The sequence below is a fragment of the Canis lupus genome, chromosome 11 (assembly GCF_003254725.2).
Source record: "Canis lupus dingo isolate Sandy chromosome 11, ASM325472v2, whole genome shotgun sequence".
Classification (NCBI taxonomy): Eukaryota; Metazoa; Chordata; class Mammalia; order Carnivora; family Canidae; genus Canis; species Canis lupus.
The window spans coordinates 41,982,038-42,008,465 of NC_064253.1; the positions used below are offsets into that span (position 1 = coordinate 41,982,038).

Here is a 26,428-nt window from a genome sequence, read left to right on the forward strand (position 1 = left end):
AACTCACAGGTAGCTTGAAAGTAAAGTATATATGAATATAAATCACCAACAAATACTAAAATGTAAATGTAAAACAAAGCCCATATAACTCATTCCAAGGTATTTCCAAAAATCAGCCTGACTAGATGGGGCTCAGCTGGATAGGAGTTCATCAGCTTGGCTGGTCTGTGCAAAAGGCTGCTGTGCTTAATTCTATGAGGTCAGAGCCACTCTCAATGACTCCAGAATCTTTCTAGGTATATAGACAGGGTTGCTGGGGTGAAACAAGCAGGAATAGTCAAATTTCTGAATAGTCTTTTAACAAATTTGTGGAAATGAAAGCATTTTCTGGATGATTGGTTTCCAGGACCATGCAGGTAACTCTGCTTTCCTTGCCCTTCTCCCGCTACTAACCTGAAGGTCAGTGAGGGTCATTTTAAGACTCATTAGCAATCCCAGAACCTATGCAGGAAGGATTATACTTCTCATTCCTGTGGGATGAGGTAACTTTATACTAATGACCAAAAAATAGAGCACATTAGCATGATTTATTGATTTTTGTCCACAACCCACTTTTTTATAGCACAAGGTAACTATAGTTTTTAAAATATCCAACAAAATTAAACCAACAAACTAGATAGGGTGACTACTTTCTTCAGAGAAAAAGTGGCAATTTTCAACTCTTCCCCAGCTTGATTTCAAAACACCACTTTTTAGAAAAGACTGAAAAACAACTTAATATTCTTGATCTTCTCTTTCTGAAAGTAACAGGCCAACACAAGTACTTTCTACCTCTAGATGTTAAATCACATGATTTACAGTAACTGTGTAGTGGTTACCATCCCCACCATTTACAAATGAAAAAGCTAAACCAAGAGAGTAGGACATAAATACAGGTCTGTGGCTCAAAGTCTTGATGCAACCTTCAAATGAGTGCTTCTCATTTGGGGTGGGGGCACACAAGTAACAGACTGCCTGTACAGTTTTCAAAACACAGCCCTCTTTCCTGCTTCATCATAAGCAGTATATCAAGAAGCTTCCCGAAGAAAACCCCCACAAGTCTGATGTAGTATCTGTGGCTTAGAACTGACGATAAGGGCAATGGCAGGATAATATGGCAGAGGTAAAAGAAAATGGACCAAACATGCTTTTGTAAAGACTACACACAAACTTAAAGAATGACAAACGCACTTTCTGTAACTTGTAAACTTGCATCTGAGGCTTGCCACAACCTACCAGAAAAACATTATTGAATGGGTAGTCTCCTATAGAACAGAGATCCAGAGAGTTACTAAATTCCTTTACTTTCCAGTTACCATCAAAATACTTAAATCTATGTGGACTTGCCCATCTGCTGAACATGACCTCCAGACATCAGTTTTCCTCTCAACCTGGAGGTATGGCTGTCTCCAGCACTCAGCCAAAAGACAGAGTTTTTCCACTGCTAACAACAGTTCCACTTCCTCACACATAACAGATCTGATCCAGAAAGTCTCAAGACAGTAAAAGACCCAAATTAAGGTCCCCAAGGGAATATTCCATTTGTTTGTAGCAGTACCTATAATCAGTTTCATAGGAAAACATTTGAATATCAATAATATGAGGTAGAAAGAACACAATAAAAGCCACCAGCATCACCCAACATGATCTTACATTTCTGTTCCTAGGGTACCGTTAGACGTACTGTGTTTGAGAACAAGTCCCTTAACCTGACCTGCTTTTCTCTGGTCAAAAGGAGTATCTGCCTGGGACACCTGAGTGGCTCAGTCTGTTGAGCATCTGCCTTTGGCTCAGGTCAGGATTTCAGGGACTGGGATTAAGCTTCATATCAGGCTCCCTACTCAGTGGGGAGTATGCTTCTCCCTTTGCATCTCCCACTCACCTCTTGTGCTCTCTAATAAAATCTTTAAAAGGGTGGGGGGAGGAATATTTGCCTACAAGAAACCATTGTTTTTGCATAAATCCAGACAAGTAAAAAGATAAAAGTCCTATGCAACTACTATGAAAAGTAGAGCAAGAAATTAAGGCACCCTTCTTCAGAAGTTAGCATACCTATCTTAAACTCTCAAGGTAGCTTGGTAGATCAGATAGAAGCCACCAAACTACCTCATAGTACTTCTCCCAAATCACAAATGAAAGACAACAAGCCCTGCGCTACCGTACCCTTAAAGAGCAGGAAAAATGAAGTGTTAACAGTGCCAAGCAGAAATGCCTTTGCTGATACACATTTATGAAACAGGCAGAAAAACAGGCAGAGGCTTGGATAATATAATCATCTATGAACTCCCTCCTAAGAAAGATGGATTCAATCCTGAGACACTCACCCCCCACCCCCCACCACCCTGCCCTGTGGTTCACAAGCAGGGACAGGCAGGAAGGAAGCAGACACTACCACCAGGACCTTCCTCCTCACCCATCCCTCTGTGCAGGCTCAGCCTTTGCTCCAGCAACCATGAAAACATTATCTATAGAAAAACCATTCAGATAATGCCAAGTTATTGCTCTCTGGAATTCTTCAAATGTCATTTCTACTATGAAGAGAGCTTGGAAGACGCAGGCATAACACAAACAGGCTTGAATTGGGACAATGAAGTTCAAGACTAGGCTAGGTCACCTACCCACACTCTCTAGGCCACCCAAAGTAAAAACCTATGGTGTTCTGCATTAAAAAAAAATTTTTTTTCAAGCTCACAAGTTGAGTATTCTGCAAACACATGATACGCATTATACAACTAATACCTTATTTTAAAAATCTTATTCTTTATGTCAAATAAAAACTATATAAACTGGACTCAATATAGATATAAGAGTTTTATTTAAATGCATTGAAGAACTTCTGATAATCAGATGCAGCAATATACTGGTAAAACCTGGCACATGTCTTCAGAAAGTTCCAGGCCATGGGTTAAAAATGAAGTTACAATACATTTAGTCTTTTTTAAAAAGGTAAAGAAATTATTCACTCACCTACCATTCTCATTTCCACTCCTGGCAGGCACTTTTCCCACTTTTTTGTCCCTCCACAAACAAAAGTTAACCTAAAGTGTTATTTGGCTGGTCAGACATCTCAAAAGTTGTCAGTTAATTTGAAGCCTGTCCTTCAGATTATTACTTTAGAATTTTCCAAAACTGGTCAAAGTAAAAGGTAAATGATCTATATGCAGCAGTACTAAAATGTGGGGTACTTTACAGGAGATGCTTTTAAGTTTGTAAAGCCCACATTTCCACAAACACCTAAATAAAATCGATTTATATAAGCCAAAAGAACTCTAGGCTAGCCTGGGATGCTCAGAGAGACATGGAGTTTATAACAAACAGATCTTCCCTTCCTAACAAATACTTAAGTCCAATCCATCATTACCCTGCTCAGAACTCTTTGGTGGTTCTCCTCACCTATAATATAAAACCTTGGCATGGCACACCCACATTTTCTAATCTCTCAGTGCTCTCTGGCTCCTTTCTGCATTTCTCCCCTTGCTTACCACTCTAGCTAATTCTATGTGGTTCCCTGAACGTCTGCTTTCAAACTTCCCTACAAAAGTGTGAACTCTCAGCATTACTGCTATTATGAAACTCACTTGTCTCAAATATCCCAAAATGGTGCTGCAGATATTCTAACAGAGCACCTACCAGGTGGCAAGCCTAACCTCACTTGTATTTCTACTTCCATGCTATTTCCTTCTCTACAGTGAAGAATCTATGATTTATGCAGCATTTCAGAATTAAATTTTATAAAAGAAGGGTTTACAATGATAAATGAGAACCAATCCCCTTCCCAATAATTCTGTACCAAAAACACGTTTGAGCTAGAGAACTGTTTCCCAAAGCAAATTTTACTGTGGCTGCTAAATTTTCAACAATGATAAAGAGAAACAGTTAAAACTGCTGTCTTCAGGATAGGGTCCTGCATTTTATTACTAACTAAATCATTCCATGATAACCATGAGTTCTTTAACTATTTATTAAATAGTTACACCTTTTCTTATAATACACAACTTGGCAGAACATGGAAAATTTTTTTTTAAAAAGCAGGTAATTGGAGGGTATTATGCTGAGTGAAGTAAGTCAGTCGGAGAAGGACAAACATATGTTCTCATTCATTTGGGGAATATAAATAATAGTGAAAGGGAATATAAGGGAAGGGAGAAGAAATGTGTGGGAAATATCAGAAAGGGAGACAGAACGTAAAGACTGCTAACTCTGGGAAACAAACTAGGGGTGGTAGAAGGGGAGGAGGGCGGGGGGTGGGAGTGAATGGGTGACGGGCACTGGGGGTTATTCTGTATGTTAGTAAATTGTACACCAATAAAAAATAAATTTAAAAAATAATAATAAAAAATAAAAAGCAGGCAATATACATACTCAGTGATGAATAAATTTTACAGATAAAATGGAAACTTTAATGATTAAAAGACTTGTCCAAGAGCACACAGCCAGTAAAGTCACTTTATCAATGTCAGGAAGACTAAAATCTCTGAAATGTAGTTCTATATTTCTCTTATATTAAGGATATAGTTCATGCCAAACAAGTACAAAAGAAGTCTGTGAATACCACAGTTACTAGAAAAAGGATAGGTTAGGAAAAGATATAAATGTAACAATTTAAAGCAACATGGCTCAGAATAAAAGTTTATTATCTTATTTGTTCTTTACCTGAACACTTTAAGAAATAGATACTATCCATATTTAGTAATCCAATTTCTTTAACAGTTTGTCCTTATTACCTTAAATGGTGGTTTGGTTATTTTAATATAAGAAATTTCACATTAATGTGTATCAATTAATAGCTTTTAAGCAAAGGTGAAATTTAGGCTGGTTTATGTATGAATGATTAAGAATCTTTTTAGTCAAAACCAAATTAAGACAGTTTTTCCATGCTGGTAATATTCCCAAATAATTCCAAAAAATAGGGATTTTTCTTCAGTAGGGCAGAGAAGCCATGAATTTCTATTCCTGAGATAAAAAACTCCCACTTTCCTACATCCCTTGCAGGAGAGGCAGAAGTTGGGAGTGATGCTGGGAGGAAAAAATCTCCATCACCTATTCACAGTACTTGATGTATAAGATTTTTTAAGGAATATTCAGTATTTTACTCCACTAATTATGGATTTAAGTCTGATAATCATTAACCTAGGCAAAAAAAAAAAAAAAAAGGCATTTTCCCTTGGGAGAGAGGAGTACTGGCTTGAAGCCATAAATGTTTCATATACTGATTTAGATTTTATAAGTACTTGAGACCCCCTAAAAACAAAACAGAAAAAGAACATGAGGACTGAACACAGTGACCACAACCACTAAGATGCCAAATGGTCCTGAGAACGAAGGGTTCCCATGGAGATGAGGGCTCTTGATGAGATTCCCCCCCGCATACATTTTGACAGTGGTCTGAGAAGATTCCCACCATCTACACCTGAACTATGCACAAACTATCTTTTCACTATCCTTCCTAATATAAGAAGTTAAAAACATTTTTAATTCTTCACACTTAATTTACCATCTCAGTATCAGGAACAATGTGGGCAGGGTTTAATCATGACTGACTCCCATGTAGCTCAGAAATGGTGTCATCACCAGCAAGGTAAGCTGCCAAAACATTGACCCAATCAGGAAAATACTGATCTTTAGGAGAAGAGACTAATCACTTTGAAACTTACACCTATGAATGCTGCTATTTATAATAAATACAGTTCTAACATAAGGTGAACGTATTAAAGTTTTTCTAATTCCTAAACCATACTTTTTAAAAAGTGAAGATGGTGTGAACTACCTTTTTACTCTGAATGCTGAACTATCTATCATTCAGCACGCTCAGGGGAATTACCCACAAGAAGATTATCAAGGTAAAGAATGGAAACAAACTTAACTTTGCATGCAAAAATACCAAACAGAGAACCCACCTATTGAGAAAAGGTACATTTTGGTGGTTCGTAATGCTAGGCCTTAGACTTGCTGTTACTAATCACAAAGCATATAAAAGGCAGATTCCTGCATCTCACCTCTGGACACTAACCCAGTAGTTCTGAAGTGGGCCCCAGAACCTGCATTTCTAACTCACTTCTGCTGAATCCGATGCAACCAAGTTTAGGAATAAATGCCTTAAAAATTTCTCAGTGCCTGAGGGACTCTGCTTCACTCATTGCAAAAATACTGAATATTTGTCATTATTCAACACACTCTCCATCTATTGCACAAAACCCTACTGGGCTAATGCTATTAGGAAGCCCCAGGAGAAACTGCTAAATAAACCACCTTTCACACCACTTGATTCACTGTTTCAATATTCCAATTACTAAGAATTCCACCATATGCACACTAAATGCTAGATGGCTTGGAAGACGAGAAGAACACAAACAGTTGTATACTTGTATATGATGTATGTATTAATTAGTCTACCACAGCTTTCTAAAGGGAAAGAGTTTTGACATATTAAATATACAAGTTTTGTCTTTAAGGGCCTGGTCTTAGTCAAACTCTTTTCGGACTAAGGTCTCAACTCTTTTATTGGGGGCAGAGCCCAGCCAGGCAGTGGCTGAAGGAAGAACTTCAGATGGGCTCCCATAGATGGGGAGAGGCTGCTATTCAACTAAAGCAGCGTGAAAGAGACTGAGAAGATCAGCCTGCCAGTAAAGAGCCCATCTGACCACCATAGAAAGCAGTGATAATGCTGGGTCAACTCCAAAGTTAAGTCAAATGACATGGTATAGGAGTAGGGAAAAATAAGAGACGTCTGAGTGAGAAGTAACATGAGGTAAGTGTGTAAGTTTAGCCCGACAACAACCACCAGGATGGACTGCAAGAAGGATAAAAAGGCTCATTTACGGAATAGTATCCCAGGGAATGGAATGGTTTAAACGCAGCTTCCAAAAGGTACTTAAAGCAGCCAACATGAGGAAAAAACTGGCTCAAGATGTTGTCTAAGAACATAAAACATGTCTCACTGAAAATAAGAAAGAAAAACCACACAAAGAACAAACAGACAAAAATGGTGCTCTGTAGTTTTGGAAAATGGTCTGCTTTGCCTCTCAGAGAAATCTGGGCCAAATTGAGGATACCAGCTGTTATCTGATATTTTTACAGGAACCAAATGGGGGCGGGGAAAGAAGTAGCCTGCTGCTTCCCCACCACTCCCACCCCCATTTCAGAAAATCAGAAGAGAAGTAGCAGATGTCACAGTTTAAAAGCCACAAGGCATTACTGTCCTTTCTTCTACATATGCTGCCCGAGCAGCTGGGCCCTGAAGAGAAAGCCGGGCAATGGGCAAAGAGGAAGCAGCTGTCATCAATGGTCTCCTCGCAGGCCATGGAAATTCATTCTCTGGCAACCCATTTCCCCTGCATTTCTGCCTTCTTGTAGACATTATTGCAAAAGAACTCAGCAAAAGAACGGACTTCCCTAGAATGAGGTATGGGTGACTTTTTCTAGAATGGAGAAGAGTATGCTCTGGTTTGAGCAATCTACTCCAATTTCTTCTTAACCACAGCTCAGGACCTCAACAGAAAGATAAATTAGCAGCAATTCTGAAAATAAATCTAACATGGGTAGGCCTACAAAAATCTTCAGTAGGACAGAGAACACACAAAACAATCTGAAGGTGACTGGGTACTAGAAGTCTTTTTTTTAGTAGCATTTGATGATTACTTAATAGTAATAGTGCTTAACATTACTAGTAAAAAGTTAACCTTTGTGACAAAAAGTGTGCAGAGAAGAATGGAAATTGAAAAAAGCAATCCAGATTAAAAAACAAGTATAAAAAAAAAAAAAAACAAGTATCAGTCGTAAGTCTTTGTGCTTATAGACTATAAGAAATCTAATTTTTTCCCTCAAATTCTGGTAGCGTAACAACCAGCTCTTTTTCTGGCTGAAGGGTTAATATTTTCAAAAGACATTTCCTTACTCAAGAAACATGTAGAATTCTTGGACATCTTACATCCAAATATATCTGGGAGCTCCTCATACAGTTCCCTTTAAATGAGACAGAACTAGGAGGCATTTTTCCTACGGGCCAATAAATATAAAGAATGAGATGTCAAAACTACCCAGGGCTAATGAATTACCTTAAGCTGACAATTCTGAGAGAAGCAACGTTTAAGCACAAAGATGACACTGCATTTCCAGACTTCTGAAAAAATGAGCAGAAATCTTCTAGACGAGTCTCTAAGCAAGATGGATGCCATAGTCAGCCTTGACTAGCTTCCCCTTACCACTTCAGGCTATAGTGTGAGCCAACTTCTTAAATCAAGGGTGGAAAATAGGTTCCAGCTTGAGTCAATTGATAGAGGTTGTCTGGAACACTATTTTGAAAAATATTTGGGTGCTACATCTAGACTAACTGAGAAAGACTGCCATGATTGATTGGCAATGTCTGCACTGGGCAGGAGAGGCAAAATTGATGGCATGTGCACTAAGCATTTGCCAGAAGCAAATTCTTTTTTTTTTTTTTTTTTAAGATTTTATTTATTTGATAGAAAAAGAGAGAGAGCATGAGCACGGGGCAGGGGCAAGGGCAGAGGGAGAAGCAGATTCCTCACTGAGCAGGGAGGCTGACACAGGGCTCAATCCCAGTACCAGTCAAAAGCAGACGCTTAACCAATTGAGCCACCCAGACAACCCCCCACCCCCAACCTTTTATTTTCTAAAGGAAAGGAAATCTATACTGCAAATTATATTAACTTTTATGTTGGCATTTTGAAAATTCACAAAAGCCAGAAAATATCCACAAATTACTGACCAATTGCCTTGAAAAGTATAACAGGAAAAATAACATGTGTGACATCTAAGCATGTCCAATCAGTCTCCTCAAAGTTAGAGCAGAGTCAGAACAGAGCCCATGGACCACATCCAACTTGTCGGTTGTTTTTTATGATCTCTGAGCTAAGAATGATTTTTACATTTTTAAATGACTGGGACAAAGAAAAAAGACTATTTTGCAACACGTGAACATTCTATGAAATTCAAGTTTCAGCTTCCATAAATAAAGTTTTCTAAAATCACAGTCACGTCAATTCATTCATGTCGTTATTATCTATGGAAGCTTCAACCTGCAAGGGTAGAGTTGAGAAGTTGTGACACAGACTGCATGGCCCACAAAGCCTAACATTATTTATTACCTGGTCTTTCACAGAACAACTCAGCCAAGCCCTAAGCTCAAAGAACTAGTCAGAGGTTTTCTCAAGTTATACGTGAAGTACTGACTATAAAGGAAGGAGAGTTAATTCAGCAGGCTTCAAAAAGTACTTAGCTAAAGGAGTTGCTACTGTTCCTTTATTGATATAGGAGTGACTAGATAAAGTACTCCTGAACATTTTCCCCTACCACCTAACAAAAAATTCTGCTAGGTCTCTCAGAAAAGTGTCTATTTGAGCATGAAACAAAGGAAAAGAACTACAAGACGACCTGAATTGTTTTTAATCTCTGTTTTGCAAGTAGATATAAAAAAATTTAAGACATACTTTTATTGTTTTGGTTTGAAGTCTCAATCCATTCAGGGTGTTGATAGCTTTCTCTGCATCCTTAGGGTCAATGTAGTTCACAAAGCCATATCCCAAGCTCTGCCCTAATGAAAGGGGAGGAGAAAAAGGCATATATTAGTTCTACACGGCTGATGACAGAGATCCACTCTCATTTTGGCATACGGTCTTATCATTCACACCAGCACATTTTCTCAATAGTAAAAAGAAGTCTACATTAATTCTTCTAGAAACATATATGTAGTCTTTTTTTCATCTCCTGTCTACTACATTTGCAAGTTTAAACATCAGTTAGAACTCAGCAAGCTGTGCGTTTAAAAACAAAAAACAACCAAAAGAACCCCCACACATCTCCAAAGCATCTCATCAAACATATCCTGCCTGAGCCAAAGCACCCAGCAGCAAATGTAACGTTCAGTCTCAGAAACAGTGGGTGCAAGTCTCCGCCGAGCTGCTGAGTGGGCTTCACGGGCACGACTTTTTCAGTTTCATTTTCTTTACCCATAAAAGGCGAAGGCATCAAGCATCAACCAAGAATCTGTCAGTATTCTGTACATTGTACCCTGACAAATTTACAGCCTTTACCAAGAATAATTATTTCCACTTAAAAGGTGAGGAATCGTGTGTTCACTCATGCATGTATGCATGTGTACATGTACATTTTGTAGGAGAGCCTCTTCAAATACTGAAACCAATTTTCTAAAAAAGGTTTGATGACCTAAATAAGGAGACAGGGAAATCTGAACACAAAGATTTACACTGAGAACATCCAAGCCAATGAGAACATGCAGGAAAGGAAGGAAAAATATAAAAAAATAATAATAAAACACAATTTCTGAAGTAAGAGTAGCTTAACAAGGAGTATTTTGTTGTTTTTCCCTAACATCTGAGTTCTCTAACCCCTAGCTCAATTTGTCCCAACTCTCAAACAAAATGGAAGATATTCAAGGGATTGGAATCAATGGAATGCACATATAAGTAAAGCCAATCCAAAATATTGCAATTTTTCAACCAAAAGCAGGTTTCTCAGTTTCAAAAGGTAAGAAATACCATAGTAGAGTAGGTGACAAAATGAACATAAAGGTTTAATCTACTAAAGTCAAACCAAACTAACTGAGTTTCCCAGAAGATGCTCAGCAAAGGTCCAAATACTTTTTATGAAATATATATTTTTTCCCCATCAATTTCAGAGCAAATAGGGTTTTTTTTTTTTTTCTTTGATGGGGTACTTTAGGTGTATGTGGTTATGAACACAGGTATTTAGGATAGCCTCTCTGGCTACCCTAAAGCATTCCCTATTACTACACAAAAAAATAGAGAACACTAAATATAGTACCAAATAACCATGAAAACTTGCGGTTGTATTCTGGAACCACTATCAGAATTTGGATGTTGTACAATATTCAAAACTAATATGTCAGTTTACCTCAATTTAAAAAAAAAAAAGATTTGAGTAATAATTACTACCATATGCCCTCTTACTAAATTGTTTGTTTGTTTGTTTGTTTTAAGGAATAGCTAAAACTAATTCAATCCATTATTTTCTTCACACTAATCATAGAGATTTTCTTTTACTTACAGTTCTATTTTTTAAAAGTTCCATGGGAAGCCATTGTATTTTAAGCATTCAGCTTTTTAATAAATTCAACATTTACCGTATGTCTATCGCGTGCATAGTGCCCTCTTATGAAATGTGCTGCAGTTCTATTGTCATTGAGCAGGATTCAAATGGGCTGAACACAAAAGCAGCTCAAGGAAGCAGTTTATAAAAGAAAGAATATGAGCTTTGGAGACAGACACATAAGAGTTCTAATCTGCTCTGCTGTTTAACAGCTCTCGGACTTTGAAGAAGCTACTCAACTTCTCTGAGCCATAACCTCCTTATTTCCAAAATGAAGGTAGTAATTTTTACCCAACAAGGTTGCTTAGCCAGTGATGAGAACATTCACTACCAATGGAAATAAATCATCAATGTGAAAAGATAAAGAAAAATAACGTATCTAGGGGATCCCTGGATGGCTTAGCAGTTTAGCACCTGCCTTTGGCCCAGGGCATGATCCTGGAGCCACGGGATCAAGTCCCACATCAGGCTCCCTGCATTGAGTCTGCTTCTCCCTCTGCCTCTCTCTGTGTCTCTCATGAATAAATAAATAAAATCTTAAAAAAAAAAAGAAAGAAAAGAAAAATAAGGGATCCCTGGGTGGCGCAGCGGTTTGGCGCCTGCCTTTGGCCCAGGGCGTGATCCTGGAGACCCGGGATCGAATCCCACATCAGGCTCCCGGTGCATGGAGCCTGCTTCTCCCTCTGCCTGTGTCTCTGCCTCTCTCTCTCTCTCTGTGACTAATATAAATAAATGAAAATTAAAAAAAAAAAAAGAAAAGAAAAGAAAAATAACATATCTACTATATGTTAATGAGTCTCCATGTATTCATTTAAAATTAAATCAGGGAATCACTGGGTAGCTCCATCAGTTAAGCATCTGACTCATGATTTCAGTTCAGGAAGTGATCTTGGGGCCATGGTGTCAAGCCCCACTGTTGGGGGCTTTGCGTTGCAATCTGCTCCAGTCTCTCTCTCTCTCTCTCTCTCTCTCTCTCTCCCCCCACCTCCAAAGCTCACTCACTCTCATTCTCAAGTAAATAAAAATCTTTTAATAAATAAATAAGGAAGATGCTACAAATATAATGGGGAAAGGAAAGACAAGCTGAACATTGTACAGTTTTGTCACATTGCTACTCTATAATAAAATAGAATCATCAATTATAACTGCATTAGAAGTTTATTTCTCCTATCTACTGCACTATCCTTACACCTGCATTTTAGCACAATTAATCAAAGTGTTTTTTCAACCTTGGTCACACACTTGGAATCATCTACAAAGCTTTAAAAAAATAATAATAATACCTGAGTCCTATTCCCAAAGATTTTTATTTTACTGGTCTATTATGAAGCACTAGTACCAGGTTTTTAAAACTCTGGTGATTCTAACATGCATCCAAGGTTGAGAATCACAGTTTTAATGGTGAGAGAGAATCTGGGGCTGCAAATCTGGGACCCTTGAGAGGGAGCCACGTGCTGACCGTCTGGGCATGTGAAGAAACCCTGCAGGAAGACAGGAAGACTGTCTTTTTTATGTATGCACTTTCATATATAAGTGAATGTCTTCCCTCTAAAACCTTCAGATTAGCCATCACTTCAGATAGACTGTTTATTGTCCTGTGAAGGTCACTCTCAGGCACAGCAGTGCCTGCTGGAGTTGGGTCACCAGATAAAGTAAAAAGCCTACCCTTCCAGTTCCCTGCTTAGCTGTCTGCCAGACTGGCCTCTAAGCGCTTACTCCTAAGCACATGGTAGGCACTCAAAAGTTTGCTAAATGAATGAATGACAAATACAGTGGTTTTATGTATTTAACCAAAGGCATTATTATCATCAACATCAAATCAGACGGTCCGTCCATCCACTGAACGGGTCTTTCACTTGATCTACCCCCCAGAGTAAATCACGGCTAGTTTCTACCACCCATAAATTGACTAAAGTCAGACAATATTTTATCCCTAAATGACCTCTCCTCCATAAACTTCCTAATTTGCTTAGTGGCTTTAGTAGGAAATGCACCACTCACTCATCAATTAGAACATGTCTGTAGTAACCAAATTTTACTATTAATCTAAGCAAGATAATACGAAAGGAGGTATTTGCCACAAAGGGGTTGCATTTTAAAATCCGCTAAAGCAGATGAATTAGCATGTTATCACTGGGAGTACAGGGAGTTAGGAACTCGAGATTTTTACTTTAAGGTATTATTACTGAATGCTTACAATACATAAATGTTTCACAGATGGTATCAAGATAGGCAAGACTCCTCCCATTCTTACCTTTCAGCTATGTGGTGGTTTCACTAATTTTAGCCTTTTATTTATTATGCATATGATTTTTAAAGCTGGGCAAGGTCAGTCAGCTCCCTCAAATAAAAAAAACAGGTAGGAAAGTAGTGGTCAGGATCTGAATCCAAGACTCTCAAATGCTAGGCTCTTCTGCACTCAATTTACAACTAGTTAATATATGAACCCAGACCGTCTTCAATATGCATTAAGTATAACGTAAGCAAGCATTTTCTAAGAGGGTTCTATCACATACTGTCTGGAAACAGCTCAGATTCCTATACTTCATGTGCAAGTATCAGTTTCATTATATATGAATTTCAATGCTTTTATTCATCCTATGACAAACTGCATCTTATATAGTGACTACCTCACTTCAGGTTATCCTGAGTCAAGGGTAAATAAAAATAAAAATAAATATCAAGTCAGAATTATTTAGCCAGGGTCCAGTGTTTCCCACTCTTGTATTCATCAGCTAGTAATCGTCATAAGCCACTAAGGAAGGCTTAGACACCAAGCATCATCTATCCATGCCATCCAAATCTAGTTTTCCCAACATTCTGAATTTAGAACGTGCATATTGATAATCCCCAAACCAAGAATCTTTTCTTTAAAAAAAAATTTATAAAGCTCTACATTTAAATTCCAAGTATAAAGAAACCCAAAGTGATTAAAAACTGAACAAAAATGACAAAGCTAATGTTCTCCCAAAAAAGCCTTCAAGACAAAGAAATTCTGTCTTTAAAAGTCAAAAAAAACTGGGATGCCTGGGTGGCTCAGCGGTTTAGCACCTGCCTGTGGCTCAGGGCTTGATCCTGCAGTCTTGGATCGAGTCCCACATGGAGCTCCCTGCATGGAGCCTGCTTCTCCCTCTGCCTAAGTCTCTGCCTCTCTCTCTGTATCTCTCATAAATAAATAAAATCTTTAAAAAAATAATAATATGTGAAAAAAAATCCCTTCTAGTAACTGGACATCGAGAATAACATCATCACTAGTCCCCAAGCTATCTTTACAAGCTACCTTGTCTCAAGGCTCTTAGGGATTTTTGGAACCATTAATCCAATCCTTGTTCCTAATGGCCATGGCAAGGATTCTAGAATCCGACTACAGAGAAAGCCATGTGAGCAATCACATGGCCTCAGACCTCCATACAGGGCACTGAAAACTCCGGGTCAATACCATACTTCAGCACTTATATTTTATACAATGTGTGGGTGGAATGCCTTCTGTTTTGCATCATCCTTTCTAATCCAACATATATGCCAGAAGATCCCTTCTTCACAAGAGGTAGAAAAATCACTTACAAACTGCTCCTGGCATGAGGAGAACAGTTAGAAGCAGGCTACTTAGAACCACAGTCAAGTGATCTGAAGCACTCCATAGGCCTCTGAATGGGACCAAGGCCCATCAAGAGCCACAAGGGAGGGGGTCAGGGCAGGAAGAGGAAAACAGGAAGAGTTCTTTCAGTAACAAAATGCTGGTGGGACACACAGTAAACTTCAATTTATCCCAAACTGTGTGTAATTCAAAGCCAGCAGCCGTTCCCCTGCCACCTACATTGCTTTTAATAGCATACTTTAATTAAAAATTTAATTGCATATTTTAATTAAAAATACACAATCTTCTGGACCCATTTAATTCAAAGGTCACTTTATTTAGTCTTTCCTATTTCAAATTACTACCGATGTGCAGAATATCAAATTACCCCCTCAGGTTTAAAGGTACAGGTAATAAATAGACCTCCATAATTCTTGATCATAAATCTGGTACATTAATTTTTATCCAACTAATAACGGAGATCCTTCTCAACAGAACTATGCAAAGTGAAATTCTGTATTAAAAAAAAATCCTACATATTTCTCACCAACATTTAGCATTCATTTGTTCAACAATTATAGACAGTCTACTTTCTGCTAATCCCCAAAGACAAAAAGTTCCTCTTCATAAAAACCTACATCCTGGGATGCTGGGGTGGCTCAGTTGGTTAAGCATCTGACTGTCGGTTTTGGCTCAGTCTTGATCAGTCTCAGGACCCTGAGATCAAGCCCCAAGGGTGGAGGCAGGCTCTGTGCACAGCAGGGAGTCTGCTTGAAATTTCCTCCCTCCCCCTACCCCTCTGCTCCCCCCACCACCGCTAGCTACTCTTTCTCTAAAATAAATAAAATCTTTGGGGAAAAAAAACACAAAACACCCTACACCCAGCTAGGAGGAGAAAAAAGATCAAGCTCTCCAGTGTATTAGGAAAAAACAAAAAAGGACTAAAGAGAAAAGAGAAGTAGAGAGAAGAGTGTGGCAGGGTGGGGTCAGGGCTGCTATTTAAATAGAATCATCAGTGGGCCTCTCCAGAAGGTACATTTGATCCAAGACTTGAAGGAGTAACTCATAGTCTAATAGGAAAGCTTTGTAAGACTGACTTCAGTGCAAGTTCTACCAACTAAATCTGCCCTTCCTCCCCAGCCCCTTCTACATTACCACAGGTCCTCATGTATTATTCTAACCAGAATTAGTGCTACAATACCATCACCCTTTCCCTAGTCTCCTATGAACTCCCAAACCAACTGCCCTCCACCATGCTGTTGTTCAAATGACCTTCCTAAAAGACAAATCCAATCACAGGGCACCTGGGTGGCTCAGTGGTTGAGCATCTACCTTTGGCGCAGGTCGTGATCCTAGGGTCCTGGGATTGAGTCCTGCATCAGGTTCCCTGCAGGGAGCCTGCTTCTCCTTCTGCCTATGTCTCTGCCTCTCTTTCTGTGTTCTCTCATGAATAAGTAAATTAAAATCTTTAAAAAATGTAAAAAAAGACAAATCAAGTATGCTCTGGTTTCTAAGGTCTTCATCATATTCTTGCTTACTTCTTCTACTGCTCTACATATACCCTAAAATGCACATTCAGTTCCCTGTGCCTGAAATACACATCTTCAACTGGCCAACCCCGACATAGCCTTTGAGACTTTCTCTAAGACCCTTTCCTGACATAACCTTCTCTCGGTACATACTGTTCAATACGCCGTAGTCCTTCCACGGCCCTTATATACCTTTATCTTAGTACACAAGGGTGGTAAATCAACTTGGATTATCACCTCCCCAAACCCCGCTTTAAACTGTTGAGCAAAGGCAAACGGAGCATAGTTCCTGACATAGAAAACTCTTAACACAGATTAACTACACGTTCATTGAATGAACAAATGAGCTAAGGAACAAAGAACAGCTGTCTGCATTTCAGGAAATTAGGGTTTAGAGGAGATATACCCTGCTCCCCATGTCCCTACTGTTGTTCTAGAAAGATTAAAGAACAAAGGTGTTCAAATGTTACACTGTTCTGTCCTTATAAGGAATTGACGTGAGATGTATTTAAGATAGTTCATGTAGAATTTTTCATGAAAAATTTCTACAAATACCATTTAAATGAAATCTCCATTTTAAAAAATAATGTCACCTAGAGTAATTTGATAGATTTACATAAATCTGTTTCACAAATCTGTAAGTATGAATTATGGGATGTCAGCATATAATTTTGTTGAAAGTGCTTTTTCACTAATATAATTAAGTCTGCCGAGACTATTCATGTACAAGTCAAATAAAATGCAGAGTGAATTCTGTAAAAACCTGGTAGTTGAATCAACAATAAAAGGTGACTATGCTGATTGATGTGTATCTATTATTTCATTTAGAGCAGTAGCAATGTTTTATGAAATAAAAAAGGACAAAAGCAGCATGAATCTTTTCTAAATCCCACAGTTAGCAGAAACAGGTCACTATGGTTCTCTCTGACAAGCAAGACTATTTGCAATCTGAGTTCTAATAATGTAATACTTAAAAAAAAGAAAAACCAAATTGAAAAGACACAATGTCTCCAAACACAGCCCCTATATAAAACTTCATCTCCTAACAAAAAAAAAAAAAAAAAAAGGGAAATAATCTGAATTAGGAAAACAAGTTTACTCTAGGAGGGGGAAGGGTAGACAGGAGTGCAATTTTTGTTTTTAAAGAAAGACCTCCCCCTTTCCCTCATTGTAACACCCTTCTTTCCTCCTCCCCCCACACAATAAAGTTGCAAATGTGTTGTTTCTTCAGATGGACTTTCTGTTCTTGGGCACTGGTTATGTCTGTCTGTTCAGACAGGCTGTGCACTGCAACTCTGGCATCAAAACAAGGAGCACCAGACTTTCCAAAGGAGCTCTCTTAGTATCTCAGATCTGATGTGTAACAAAACCACGTGGATACCACACATCAGGGGAAAGGTCTGAGAGAATCTTAGAAGGATGCAATCCTCTCAAGTTTTCTATCCAAATTTTTAATTCCTGACTTACCCTTAGTCTCCTCAGATGCAGCACACCAGATGCAGCAAGACCTTTCATTTAAACACTCAACTAACTCAAGTCAAATTAAACAGGTCCTCCTCACTGCCCCCTAATGAGGAAGATCAAATTGTGAGACAGAAGACTAGTGAGATCCTATTACTACAGAACAAGCCACCCTTCCTGAAAGCTCAGAGCATTTTTACCAGCTTCCCAAAGGACATTACCATGGATTAGCGAGAGAAAGAATTCAACCTAGACACTCACATAACACAGAAAACAGATGGCTCACTCGAGGACTTATCTTCCACCCAAATGCTAATAAGGCTGGCCTAAGACTAAAATGCCCCAATATTTTAAAATGGGTTTCAGGACTTCACAGAATTATTGAGATAATATAGAAGAGTTTAAATTGTAACTTTTCTGCTGAAATCAAAGTAAATAGTGATCATTTGGTAAATATTACCTAAGCAGCCTAATTCTAGAGGGAGCTGTTAACATCCTAGCACCAAGGCATTTTCCTTTCAAGTTAATTTTAATGGCCTTATCTGTCCTCTGATTATAAACTGGTAGAGCTCTATTTTCCTATGGTTCCAATCCCAGTAATTATGAATCTGCTGGCAACGCAGCATGACCTTGCTTAAGTTAGTGAAACTGTGGATTCTTAATACATCACAATTTCAGACAACATTAAGAACTCCCACACAATTCGGTCTCAGGCTATCAAGAACAGCAACAGCATATTAAATTCGTGAGTACTGCACATGGGTACTAAGATGGTCTCACATCCAAGACTAGAAAATTAAGAAATACGATCTTTATCCAAAGTGAGGAAAATAAACCAATTGTTCTAGCATATACACCTTAGAACAAGACTTCACCTTGGAGGCTCTCTCTAGCCAGAGACAGAGTGAGCTACTGTAGCATCTCGACCACATTTAAAACAAAAGTCAGTTTTCGTTACTTACTGATTTAGGTAGCTGCCCTCAAAAAAAAAAAAAAAATTCAGCAGTTTTACCTTAAAAACTGGACTTGCCCCCTATGATGAGAGCAAAAGCCAAAAACTATCAGATGGCCAGAAAGACCCTACAGTTAAAAAAAAAAAAAAAAAAAAGCTAGCAACTTTCTTTTGTTTAAAAACAAGTCAACAAGTATGAGCTAAGGCAAAACCTACTTTCACCAGATCTAGGTCCGCTGCCATATTCTCACTTCATTGTTAATTATAATTAACCCCATGCAAAATTTTTTTTTTTTTAAGTAGGCTCCATGCCCAGCATGGAGCCCAACACAGGACTTGAACTCATGACCCTGAGATTAAGACCTGAGCTGAGATCAAGCATTAGATGTTTAACCCACTGAGCCACCCAGGCACCTCTATACAAATTTCTTGTAAATCTATTCACACACACAAACACACACACGCACACACACAACACAGAGAGGCTTGAATTATTTGCTTTATCTTGTGCTTTCCTAAAAGGCAATGGAATTGTTTGAGTAAATATCATCTGAGATGAGGGCAAAAGAGCCATGTATCTCAAGATATTGTCGTGGTAAAAAGAAACCAGTTAACAACTGCAGTAGTAAAAAGGGCATCTGCTGTTGCTTGCACTACCTGCTGGTGTCAATCGATGCACACACGTGCATATACACACTCATACACACATAGGTAAGCAGTCCATCAGAAAGCAGTAAAACTTAATGTATTATTCTCTCTTTGCAAGACATTTTTTATTCAGATTTGCAAGAAAAAAAATTTAAAGATCCTAAAGCACTATAATGAGCTCAGTGCCCTTTTGAAACTGTGTCAAAGATTCCTGCAAATCACTATGGTGAGCTACCTATTTCATCCAGAACAATGTGAAATAGTCTACAAATCCCACCAGATTAAAAAAAGAAATCTTGTAAGAGATAAATTTTCTTCTTAAACACATAATTGTTTGTGTAAATATATCTGATCCAAAAGTTAAAATTTAAATTCACCAGCCAAAAAAACCTTCCAATACTAAAAGCTCAGTAAGTCTGTGGGAAAAGTCTATTCCTACTGGGCCATGACTGCTTTTATCTAAGCTTTCTAGAAGCAAATGGTGCCACTGCCTAATTATAAACTGCCATCATGCAACTTATAAGACTTATATTACACATATTAATATTTAATTCTCACAATAAAGCTCTGTGTAGATAGATCTGTACCAATTTTATAGTTATAAATTTAGAGGCCCAGAGATGCTAATTAACTTGCTCACAGGCACACGGCTAGCTGGTTACCATAGTTAGGTTTGTTCAAAGCCAGGATTGACCTTTCCAAAGTTGGTATTTCCAGCATACACTTCACTGCCTTTGGCCAAGTTTGGGAATTACACGGAGACAGAGTCCTGTGCATCCAAGGGTCTCAAGTTTTCAACAAGGATATATTCATAATCTTAAATACACCTGCAAATTTTTTTTCTTGTCATGTAACTGACTGGAACTTCACCATTTTTTAAAAAAGATTTTACTTATTTATTTATTCATGAGAGACACAGAGACATAGGGAGAGAGAGAGAGAGAGAGAGAGAGAGAGAGAGAGAGAAGCAGGCCCCCCTTGGGGAGCCTGATGCAGGACTTCATTCCAGGACCTGGGATCACGACCTGAGCCAAAGACAGATGCTCAACCACTAAGCCACCTAGGTGCCCAAACTTCACCATTCTTTCCTAATCCATCAAGACACTGCATACAAAAGGGGAAAAAAAAAAAAAAAGGAATGGCATCCTGCAGGTGCACAAACCATTTAAATCCTCAAAACAAATCCATCATTACAAAACAGATTAGAGATATCCACAATATAAAAAGATTCATTTAAAACAGGACTTGATTTGCATACTCTTTTTCCAGAAACTCAGAAAGCAATTCTTATGGCTAAAGCCAAACATGTTTGCGACTGCCAAAATTATCTCCCACACAAGACACTTCTCTCGTCAGCAGATTGCATTAAAATGCTTTTATACGCACAGTGTGGTTTCCTAGCTGAAGAAAAGCAGGTGGGATCAATACCACATGCTCTCTGCCCTCTTAAGATCTTTGTTCAAAAATTTAAAGTAAGACAATAAACAAGGGGAGATGCAGGCCCCTAATGAACATGGAACACCTCAGATTAATCACTGGAGTTTCATGATCAGGACGAACTTGCAAGATATATTTAGTTAACTGAAACAGAAGAAACTTAGGAGTTTCTTGACAGAGAAATAAGAAAATAGGCATACGGAGAAGAGCTAATGTGTAGAGAAAGACAGAGGAAATAGACCAAAGGCAAACTGAATGAACAGCACACAGTCTGTACAGAAGTAAAGCAGCAGGCTCTGAGAACAGAGGTGCCCCACATGAAGGTCAGTAGTGGTCATCCTGCAGTATGCACCAAGCAGGAAGGGACTATTGAAAAGAGAAGAGAGAAACAGAAAAATCTAGGGAGGTTAACTCTGGAAGCCTAGAACAATCAGCACATAAAGGTCTAGGACCAAGAAGACCATGAGAAAGAAATTTTGATAGTCCAGGAAGGGCATCTGACCCAAATGCTTTTTATTCAAGTACCCAGGATCAATCAATCAATCAATCAATAAATAAATAAGAAAATAAATGAAAATAAATAAATTACAGGATAAAAACACACAAGCTCTTTTACAAGTCCCTACAACCCGCCTCAATATGAAATGACTAACCACCTATCTATTCTCCTACTCCATAAAACCTTTTGCTCATGCTACCCCTCTCTGAGCCTCTATTTTTACCTCTGAATAAACGAATAAACATGATTAATTCATTCTAAGCCCTCTATCCTCAAAATTGTACTTTTGGAACTACTCTTTTCCTTTGGTGGGCCTTCCATAATAAGGGCCAGGAATGGAATTAAAGGCAACCCTCTTATCCAGTAGTTCCATACTTCCAAGGTATAACTTCTCACCTTCCTAAGAGTAATAGAAGACAAGGAACCTTCTCAGAAGGTTAATTTCTAATATTCAGAAATTATCAAAGCACCAACCCAGCAGCCTCTCCAATATTCATTCGCCATGCAGCCAAATAGATATGGATAACCCTGGCCATCAAACAGCAAAACCCAACTTGACTATCCAGTGAAGACTTATGATTTCCCAAGGTCTCTTTTACAAAGCTGTAAAAATATATACACCTGAATTCTCCTCCTCACCTGCAGTTAAGCTGCTCTTTCTTATGAGTAGACAAAAAGTGTTAATACTACTATAAACAAACACAAATACTTTACATTTTGTGCAGCTATCACAAGGTTATACAGGATTTCTGAATGCACACACAGACCTAAGTCCTACATATACAAATGGTGACACCAAGTCAAAAAAGAAAAAGAGTTGAGAAAGAAGGGAAGGCTGGGTCATTTAAGAAGAGGACCCTGCAGTGTGTGGCTGGCTTAGACCGTTAAGCATCTGACTCTTGATCTCAGGATCATGAGTTCAAACCCCACGTTGGCCTCCATGCTGGGTGTCAGGCTACTTTAGAAAAAAGGGGGGGGGGGGGGGCGACCTTGATAGCATCACAGCATCACATCAATCTGGAAAAAAAAAGTTTCAAATAAAGTAAAAACATGTATCATTTCATCTCCTCATCTGTATCATTGATAAAGTATCCTCAATATATGTAACAAAGCTTCCCCTTGGGGACAACTCTCCACTTTAGCTCATTTTATTTCAATAAAAAAAGACCATAATTAAATTAGAGGTATTTTTAGCAAAGACAAAGGAAGTAAAATTCCAAAGGACATCCACTGTCCCCAACTGACACAAAGATTTAGGTATAAATAACATGTGATTTTCCTTCTCTTTTGTACAGTACATTTTGTTTAGTTTATATTTAATAAAAAAAAAAGGCAGTTACATTTTCAGAAGGATATGAGGAACATGATGTATTTTTCCCCTCCCCCTCAATTTAAAATAGTCACATAAAAGCACTGATTTTTATACTTAGGAGAAATCCCCAAACAGACCAATTGTGTTTGGTCAGGTTAGGATATAAATGCTGACTATAAAGGAAACTTACTTAAATACTGCAGACACAGCTTCAAGGACCTCAAGAAAATCCTCTCTTGAAGCAGTAAAGAGAAAAGAATCCCAACAGAAAACATTCTATAGAGGAAGCCAGCAGTACAAGGTGAAAGTTTAAAAGGCTGCGGGCCAGATGGGAACCATGGCTACAAATTAAGTCAAAGAGGTATACCCGAACAGAAATAAATATCCATTTTGTTTTTGCAAAGGGACAGATATGTTACACCAAACCACTCTGAGACCATAGGGCAATTTGCCCACCAATTAACAGATGGCTTCTAAAAAGAAATACAAAATGGTCTGGCTCCCGTGATTGCCACATTCACATCACACATAAGCATATCTGACAAAATAACCTAGTTTAAAAGTTGAAAAGATTAACTATTGTGATCCTCCAAATTTAAAATTCACATACTTTAAGAAGCAAATGCTTAGAAGATCTGTTCACACAATGACTCATTAGCACACAAAAACCTTGTCCTCCTTAGTATCAGAGTAAATGCACCATCACACTGACCTGCAGAAGCAGAGCTGCTCTCTTACCACTGACTAAAAAGTATATTAAAAAGGAAATATGCAAATCATATGCTCCACAACTTAGCCTACAAGCCCACTCCTAACTCTGGATACAATTTGCCCTCTAAACAGGAAAAACCTAAACACAAAAATCATCTTTTTAATTTATTACCATTTAATGGACTCAAGTACCCATGAACCTAAAGAAAGATGGTGGGGAAAAAGAATTTTATTCAATAAGCGCATCTAGGGCGCGGGTCTGGCTCAGTTGGCAGAGCATGTGATTCTTGATCTCAGGGTCATGAGTTCAAGTGCCACATGGGGTATAGAGATTACTTAAAAAAAAAAGTAAGTTAACAAGCTTTTAAAAAAAATAAAAGATGTACACCTAAACTTTATCTTACAAAAATTTTTTTCTCAATTTTAAGGATCTTTTAAAATTTATTTGAGAGAGAGAGCACGAGGGAGGGGCAGATGGAGAGAAAGAAGCCAACTCCCTGCTGATCAGGACCTTGGGATCGTGACCTTGGCTGAAGGCAGGCACTTACTGACTAAGCCTCCCAGGTGCCCCTACCTTAAGGACTTTTAAAATGATGCCTGCTTTCATCTGCTATTACTGAAGATTACATATCTGAGGCTCATTCTTGGGGAAGATGCTATGTTTTTATGGTACCAGAATAAATGATATTAAGGATGTCTGATGGGGGAAGCAACTTCTACATAGTTGCTAAGCTATTTGGGTCGCATCACATGGCAACGCTGCAAACATATTTCAAGATTAAGGCAAAGACAGGTGGCAAAAGGTAGCTCATTCAGAAAAATCCATCTTTTTGCCACAAAGTGTCCCCAAAAGAAAAGGGGGCTGGGAGTGTAACTCAGCCCTACGATGCCGATCTGTGAAAGGATACCTCACCTGCAGAAAAAAGCTGGGCTATATGCACTCTTTCATGCTCACCTCATGACTCCACCATCTACCTTGCCCTTGTCACACAAATCAATTCATACCAGAACATTCCAATCAGTCATGTTAAAGAGCCTCCTAAGCTGTAGAGTGCTATACAAAAATGCTAGTATTCAAGTACAAGTACACCACTCAAATGACGATTTCACTAGTCTTTCAGCTCATTCCAATATTCAGTAACCTTTAGTGTCAAGTTTTCTTATGTTGTTGCTGACAATTTCTTCCTTGCTATTTATAAAGGAGAAGGAGACTAAATAACTATATGTTACAAACTAATTTCCTTTGTCTTAGGAAAACTTGAAAAATTTAATATATGGTGCCAGAGCACTTAATAGTCAAGAGCTATCCCCAAATACAATTCAATGTATAAATTAAGGGCTTGTTCTAGCTATCCTCATAAACACCAACATTATTAACATAGTCCCTTTACATCTAGCTTACCAACCTCATTTTCCTCAAACAAGAATATTTTCCTAGTAAGAAAACATATATTCACTGAAATGCATCTCTTAAACCCAAAGCCTTCCATTCTGTACCTGGGTTCTTGATCTCCACTCCTCTCTAAAAAAATGACATCTGAGACTAAAGGAAGCAGAACTTACACTGTGTTTTAAAAGTTTTAGCATATATATATATATATATATATATATATATATATAGTAAATTGTAAAGGTATAAAAACTTCAGATATCTCTGAGATTAGTTGAGATTGAGATAAGGATTGGCTCTAAACAGCTTTCTTTTGAAGAAACGGAGAGGGACAAATTCTTTTTCTTAAGCCTCCAGACTATGAAAGATTACATTAAACATACAATTAAACAATTCAATTATGCTCTTCTGTGCTACCTGAATGTCTTCATTTTAGCCCTTGCACTCTTAAAACATGGAAATTAACCCAGAATTTCTTTTCTTTCCTAGCAATTCTCAAGACTTTTGATTGAATATTCATAAAACAAAGAACTGAAGGTTAATCTTAGTGATAACTCACATGAGCTATCCTATCTTAAATGATTGTCACCAAATTAAAAATCTTATCATCAGACATAGTAACTTTCCAATCTTGTATGTTACCCCAAGACCCTGGATTCCATTATTGCTCACAATGCTAACTTGTCCCTTCACTTTCATTCTCTGTAATTCTCATCTAAATTAAAAGAAGTGAAGTACAATTTCTACAGAAACACAAAGTGACCAGGAACTATATTAGAATATTACAACCCCCAAAGGAATTCTGTTTTTTCTAAATGTAGAATCTACAGGCCAATGAAAGACTTTCAGTATCATATCTTAAAACCTGGTGATACCCTGGGCCGGGCCAGGCACCTCCGGACCCCCATGTCATGTTTCCACTGAAAGCTTCTTGAACAGATTCCCATTCTAATCCTTTAAGCTTACATAAATATCTTAACAGGTTGCAGGGTGAGAACATAAAACCGACAATGGGATAATTCTTTCAAACAATTACAGTTACAATTCTGCATTAGGGACTAGTTAAAAATAAAAGCACTGTAAAAAAACAAAAAGAATTTTATTTTCTCCAAACAAACAAAAAAAACCCCACAACACTAAAGACTGTCCAAAAACCATTGCTACTGACAATGTAAACCACTAACTCAGTGGGACAACAGATCTGACACACCACAACCAACCTATAGAATGCATTTCAGTGGTATGAAATAAGCTCTCGGGGACTTGTATGAGGGTTAGGAAAGAGGACTCCGAGAACAGTGCCTTGGAGGCCACTGGTGTTACTGACCCAGTAGTCCCTGAAGACTAGATTTAAAACATCAAAATGTGAGGAAATAAAATTGTTCCCTCAGGTTCCAGTGACCTTGAATACAATAAAAGGACTCTGGTTTGCCTGTTTTGGAGCTACTATGCCTCCTTTAAACCTTGCTTTAAAAGGAGAATTTGACTTTCTCAAAATAAAGCCAGAAGGTCAAACAGGTTGTGGAGAGTCAAGGACAAGACCACATCTACTCTACAAAGTAAAAAATAACAAGATCTATCACCTCAAATGCAAAAATGCAAATTACTCTGAAGCTGGACAGGAGGTTGGGGGTGGATTACAGGACTTGTGAGCCATATACACTCCCCCTTCAAAACCAAAGCATTATGTAGAAAACAGAGTTCCAACAAAAAGTACAATGATGAGAAAAGAACTCATTAAGAGCTAAAAATAAACTCTAATTCACAATATGCATACGGTTTTAACAAAAAAAGGAAAACAAGATGTAAAATTGCATCTGCTAAGTTACCATGCCCTCGTGGAAA

General features: G+C 38.2%; 1 protein-coding gene across 23 annotated transcripts in view; it reads right to left on the reverse strand.

The window, feature by feature from the left end:
* The window catches only part of ELAVL2 (ELAV like RNA binding protein 2), a 143,056-nt gene that overhangs the window by 30,762 nt on the left and 85,866 nt on the right, over positions 1 to 26,428 (reverse strand). For all 23 annotated transcript variants that reach the window (XM_025432551.3, XM_025432557.3, XM_025432556.3 and 20 more), the window contains one exon: positions 9,429 to 9,532. In XM_025432551.3, coding sequence (XP_025288336.1) covers positions 9,429 to 9,532 — 104 coding nt within the window. The remainder of the gene's footprint in view (positions 1 to 9,428; positions 9,533 to 26,428) is intronic.